We start from the raw sequence: 6,423 nt of genomic DNA, 5'->3' as shown, positions 1-6,423 counted from the left end.
CTCTTAAAACCTAGCTCCTGACTTTTCCTCAAGTTCAATTTTTTGGGATTTCCCCCCCCCGCGCACACGCACACACACACACATACACACGTACACACAAACCTCACATCTCGTCCTTTACCTGCCAGTTGTGACTATTTAACCCAGTTTACCTCTTTTGCTTTGCCGCGCGCATACCGCCGTCCTCCTCCGCTGCTGCTGCTGCTGCTGCTCCTGTTTCTGTTTCTGCTGCTGCTCGCGCTCTCTCCTCTCTCTCTCTCTGTTTTTTTTTTTTTTTTTGGGTTTCCTACTTGCAAGAATGCTTACCGTTTTCTTCTGTCGTCGGTGCAGCAGCAGCCACATGGGTCTCCACGCCGAGCTGCTGTGTGCGCACTGAAGATTTCCGCGATTTTGGGTCTTCTTCGCTCGCTCAGGTTTGAGGCTCACCTGCTGTAGGTCGCGAGCGGCTGTACCTGTCCATGGTGCTGAAACGCGTTTCTCTCCCGCAGACTCCAGCGCGATAAACGCTGCTCCGCTGTCTCCAGAAGTGTCGCTGATTACTGCAGCTTTTTTTTTTGGTGCTCAACAATCTGAGGAAAAATCTAATCGGTGAGAGGTTTGTTTTCTGACTTAAAAGAAGGAGCTGAACCTAAAAAAAAAAATCGATTGTGGCTCTCAAAAGAGACTCCACGGCTTCATCGATTTCAGGAGGACTCATACTCTGAAAATAAAAATATCGGATGCATGGACGATTGTTGTAATGTAACTTAGCCTGGAGATATTTGTTTTTTTTTTATAAAGAAACAATTGGGAGACAGAGAATAGTGGATGAATTGTCTTCCATCGCAGCCTAACCAAAAACATTTCTTGGGGGGAGTTGCTCTGCTGGATCAACTGAGACTGAAACAGCCCCAAAAACTTGTCCTGAATACCAAATGGTAGTTTGAGGCCTCGATCAAAACAATGGAGGCGTCCGCCAACGGGTCCAGTTTTGGCATCGACTCGCTACTGTCCCACAGACCTGGGAGCCCGGTGTCCAAGGGGGACAGCCTGGTGGGGGAATGCCGCTCGCCGCTGGAGTTCAGCCCGAGATCAGACGTGGAGAGCGGCTGCTCCTCTCCGCCGTCGCCGAGGAGGGAGTGCGCGGAGGAGGTAGCCCAGAGACAAGGTCACGGCGTCGGCCTGCCACAGCATCTCCAGCACGCGCAGATATCCGCAGGCTCGCAGCAGAGGACCGTAACCTCGTCCTTCCTCATTAGAGATATTCTCGCGGACTGTAAGCCGCTGGCCGCCTGTGCGCCTTACTCCAGCAACGGCCAGCCGACCCAGGAGACGGGGAGACTGGCCTCGAAAATAGCAGATGACTTCATGGAGAAAATCCACAGCAACTCGTCGTCAGACAGCGAATATAAAGGTAAGGAGAAACAGTTTGAGTCTCTCGGTGAGTTTGAGCACGGTGAAGGACTTTTGCTTTGTATATAAGATCTAAAACGGATAGTCTGCTGGTTTGATACTGGACTGTTTGCCTTTTGGGGAGATTATGTAGAAAATGTCTCTCTTTGACGTTATTTTGGTTATATGTGGAGTTGGTACATTGTTTTAGTTTGCTCTGTTTTACTGTATTTTTACTTTGTAGGCCAACATTGTTGTATGTTGTTGGTCTGCAACTTTTGTGTCTGGTCTTGTCTGGATGCTTCTTTCTGGGCCAGGTCTCCCATGAAAAGTAGATTGTAAATTTAATTGGGACTAAGCTTATTAAATTAAAATTAAATGGCAAATAAAATAAAAATTGGTCACAGAAAGGTTTGATTTACAATTCGTGGCGCAAAGAGGAAATATTGAGTGGTGCATACAGGACATGTGGTTATCATAACAATAAATAAAAACTATTAAACTATTACTCAAACTACCAGGAAAAAACATTATTCGAGCATTCAGCAGAGCTGCTTGAAATGATATTAAATTAAATAGACTATAGTAAAATATATAAACATATGTAAAATAGGCCACAGGGCCTGTGTTTGTGTGGAAGGTGTTAGCCTTTGGTCAAAGTGTTTTGCAGGCCTTCTCAGCTAAATCAGAAATTGTGCTTGTTGTCCAAAAATAAAAGGTTTGTCTTTAAATCTGTCAGCTCAGATTTTCAGTCTGGATGAAGTGAAAAACGTAAAAACTGAAACGTAACACCCGGTGATGTTCGCCAATAACCTGACACCGGTTCATTAGTAGTAGGCCACTGGAAGCCATCAATGGGAGAAATCGACCACGCTTGAAACACTGGCTACGATTTATCCTTCAGTGATAATGAGTTAATTTTTATCAAGTTATTTCATTTGAATCGATATCCGGCGCGTTCGCTTGCATTAGCAGAAATGTTGAAAGCATCTGTTGATGTCAGGCAGGCAGGAAGGGGAGAGATGACAGGGTCGCCTCCAGATAAATGCCATCAAGGGCCTTTCTGTTTCCAATCATGTCAGCCATAACAGACATGTCACCTCCATTGACAGTTTAATGAAGCAGTGCCTGGAAAGAAGTCAACCGCTGTAGGCTACAAGGAAAAATACATAACCAAACCCGTTTCAATAATTCAGAAAATATCTTTATCATTATCATAATTATTATTATTATCAGTGGTATTATAATTATAATTATTATTATTATTCGTGTTATTATTATTATTATTATTATTATTATTAGGCCTATATTATTGCTGTTATTGTTATTATCCTTACTGATTTTATTGGGCCTATTATTGTTTTTATAACAACATTGTTCAACATTAGCAGCAATCAATAGCCAATAATCACTAATAGACTCACAATAGTTTTCTACCAATATAATTTTTAAGTAAGCTTGACTATTGAAGAGGCGTCACGTTATCAATTTGTTCAACAAATTTTGTGTGTATATACGCGCGTTTGTGTGAGTGCGCGCGCGTGCGTCCGTGTGTATATGTGTGTGCGCGCGCGCCTACGTGCGTTCACGTGTGTCACAGTGTGGAGATTCTCATCGACGCATTGATTGAAGACTCGAGGCCCGTAGAGCGCCTATACGGTACTTTGATTTCCACGAATCCGCCTCCTAATATTTCAGGGATTTGATGCAATTTGTCCCCGGTGCTAATCAGATTTGTAACCGCGCAAGGCCGCCCGGCTCTTTATTTTCACTCATTTCCACGGTCCTGTGAAGTTTCTCCGGTCGCGGTTGAAAGGCTCGTCCTTCCCTTGTGGCTCAATTAGGCGGATTATTGTGCTTCTTGAGACGACTCAACTATTCAACTACCAAGATCTCTCGCCTCGCTTCCCCCTTTCTTTCTTTCTTTTTTTTTTTTTTTTTTTTTTAGAGTGAAACAGAGAATTGACTAAGAATTGTATATCAATGCACGCCCTGACATGACACCACGCAGAAAAAGAACAAAGAATATGGGCCTACTGGCGGGGAAAAATATCAGATTGGAAGTGCGAATATTGGCACAGCTTTTCATAACAATTTAAGCCCGAATCAAATAGCACCATATAGCCTATAGGCACTCATCTGAAAGGCATGAGTTCAACTCGACAGGCAGAACACTAGCCTAACTTCCATTCAAATGTAGACGTGCTAATATAAATTAGAGTTTTAGACATTTTCACAATAAACGTAGACCTATATAACCTTTTGTCACATATAAAATAAATAGCATTTATTAGATAGGTTCACTCTTAACTTGTTTAGGTAAAACAAGCAGGGATTTAACCCACTTAAACTCAGTAAGTCCACTTTTTACTCACCTTCTTATGGACTGACATAAATCTTTATGATATGAAATTCATACAGTAAAAACAGTTTGTTGCATAAGTTAGCCTATTTGTGGAGACATGGCCTTAAATAAACGATGTTTCTAAAAATACAATTTATTTTTGGTCACAATTGTGTTTTTTGCCTTATGATGATAACCGACTGCAGGTCATTTTTCATCCACCTTTTTTTTTTTTTTTTTTTTAGCTTGAATCAGATCAGATATGAAACTTATAATAGCCTGTACGTAAGTTACATCACATTACTGTGAGTAATATGAAGAAAGGGTATTAAATTACTTGATTTTTTTTGTTTGTTTTGTTTTTGTTTACATTGCTGGTTGTTTATCTTATGATGCTCAGCCACTGGAAGTCATACAGTAAAGCCTATATCAGTCTACCGACCTTTTTATTTACCTATCCGGATATGTTTTTCGCCGAGAGGATGGACGCATGTGAGAAGCCTTAGCCAGAGCCTATTTTCACTTATTTCTATTATTTCCAGTGAAAGAGGAGGGTGACCGGGAGATCTCGAGCAGCAGAGACAGCCCGCAGGTCCGGCTGAAGAAGCCCCGGAAGGCGCGGACGGCCTTCACCGACCACCAGCTGGCCCAGCTGGAGCGCAGCTTCGAGCGGCAGAAGTACCTGAGCGTCCAGGACCGCATGGAGCTGGCGGCGTCCCTCAACCTGACCGACACCCAGGTCAAAACCTGGTACCAGAACCGGAGGTAAGAGCCACCAGGACACTGCTTAGTTGGAGACAAGGAGGGGGGAGTGAGGGAGGGAGGGAGGAGGAGGAAGGGGGGGGGGGGGGGGATAATCTGATTTCTCACGCTTGGCTCACATCGGCAGCAAATAGGCTAGACACATGGACCCGTGGACGCCATGTTTATTTTTTTTTCCTCCATCCTCACCATCATCCTAAGGTGGCATGGCTGCACTTCACATGGCTGCACGAGATTCACATATCATTTGCTGCACCAAAACTCCCGCCACTCGCTTGTGTACAGCCAGTAAATTTCTGGGGACAAGTGGAGCAATTATTGATGACTGACAACTGGTTGCCCTGTCAGTTGGTCAATGTTAAAGGCCTGTTTAGTTGCCAAACTCTCATCTTAAAGGAGATCATTAGTCATGGATGCTCCCTTGGTGTGATTTCTTTTTTTATTTGGCACCCCCATGAATTTCTGGCGATTTTAGTTTGGTCTTTTGTCTCTCCATTATAATAATAAAAACTAAAAAATATACACACTTTTGTTGCGGCCAAGCCCAACGCCTATAAATCACTAGGCCTATTTTTTTGGAGGGGGGAGGAAACGCTTGTCAGTCGTGTTCAGCCCTGAGTTTATTTCTGACAAGTTTGCAGCATCTTCATGCAACACAATTTCTTCATTTCATCATGTCCAAAATCTCCCTTCTAAGAGATGAAATGACCCCGCAACAGTTTCAAAAGCGAGCTGTCAACTTTCTAAGGAGACTGACATGAAGTAAATACAATAACATGCACAGGGAAGAGAAGTCTTCTTCGTGGATGTAAAACATTTATTCACCTATACTGTAGCCTAGTTTTCGGCTGAATTAAGTTTAGCATTTATTTCTAACTCCGGGCAGCATTTGTTTTTTTTAAACCTTTGACTCTCAGGCAGCTAAATGACATAAATAAATATAAAAACACAACACTTTGGAGTATGAATAATGCATCGTTGCATGTGTGCATATCAATAATTCAAACAAACCACTATATCTACTCAATTATCTTTATTATGAATTATTCACCTGCATGGAGTGCATACTGGCAATCTAACAGATATCCTTGGGTGTGAATACAAGTGGCAGGTTGGTGATTTTTTACAGAATTACTCATGTGCTCCTGCCTTAAACAGCCTGCGTTAGCAGACTCTTAAGTGGACCTCAGAAATTAATTAAATAAGATTTTCAGGCTGACAGCTTTGCAGAACGGGACAGCACGCTCATATTTAACATTGCACTCCACTGACACATCAGCCAGTAAACAGAAAAGCAGGGTATTTTTGTGTATCAGATGGTCACACACACACATACACACACACTCATATATATAGATACTAACAACTTCGTTTGCTCTTCCAGGACAAAGTGGAAGAGGCAGACAGCGGTGGGACTCGAGTTGCTGGCGGAGGCTGGAAACTATTCCGCCCTGCAGAGGATGTTCCCGTCGCCGTACTTCTACCCCCAGAGCCTGGTGTCCAACCTGGATCCCGGCGCGGCCCTGTATCTGTACCGGGGCCCGTCGGCGCCCCCTCCGGCCCTGCAGAGACCCCTCGTGCCGCGGATCCTGCTGCACGGCCTGCAGGGGGGCAGCGAGCCGCCGCCTCCGCCCCCGCTGCCCCCGCTCTCCGGCGTGCTTCCCCGGCCGACTCAGCAGCGGTGAGCCGCGCCTCCGCAGATTTTTTTGCGCCATCCTTGGCAGCTTTGGGACTCCTAAGAGAAAAGAGAAAAAATCAAAAAAGGAAAAAAACGAACAAACATTAAAAAACAAAAACTGGTATAGGCCGCTGAGAAATATAGGCTAAGCCAAGTGGAGGGAACCTGGCGGCTGAAACTCGAACTCTCCCTTGTGTGGATAGTTTTTTTTTTTTTTTTGGACATGAGCTTTATTTATAACTTATTTATTTTCACTATGCATCTAAGT

The 6,423-nt window shown here is 43.8% G+C and overlaps 1 protein-coding gene across 1 annotated transcript; it reads left to right on the top strand.

Annotated features, from left to right (window-relative positions):
* Positions 1-942: 942 nt before the first annotated feature.
* Positions 943-6,162, top strand: barhl1b (BarH-like homeobox 1b). Its single transcript, XM_071534595.1, has 3 exons — positions 943-1,393; positions 4,258-4,480; positions 5,862-6,162. The coding sequence occupies exons 1-3, from the start codon at positions 943-945 to the stop codon at positions 6,160-6,162; spliced, it is 975 nt and encodes a 324-aa protein (XP_071390696.1).
* Positions 6,163-6,423: the final 261 nt, after the last annotated feature.

Source organism: Centroberyx affinis, unplaced genomic scaffold (assembly GCF_046629955.1).
Source record: "Centroberyx affinis isolate AG114_WGS23_722 - 3 ecotype Tasmania unplaced genomic scaffold, CSIRO-AGI_Caff_v1 ptg002586l_1, whole genome shotgun sequence".
NCBI classification, from domain to species: Eukaryota; Metazoa; Chordata; class Actinopteri; order Beryciformes; family Berycidae; genus Centroberyx; species Centroberyx affinis.
This window is presented reverse-complemented; position numbering and strand designations above follow the sequence as displayed.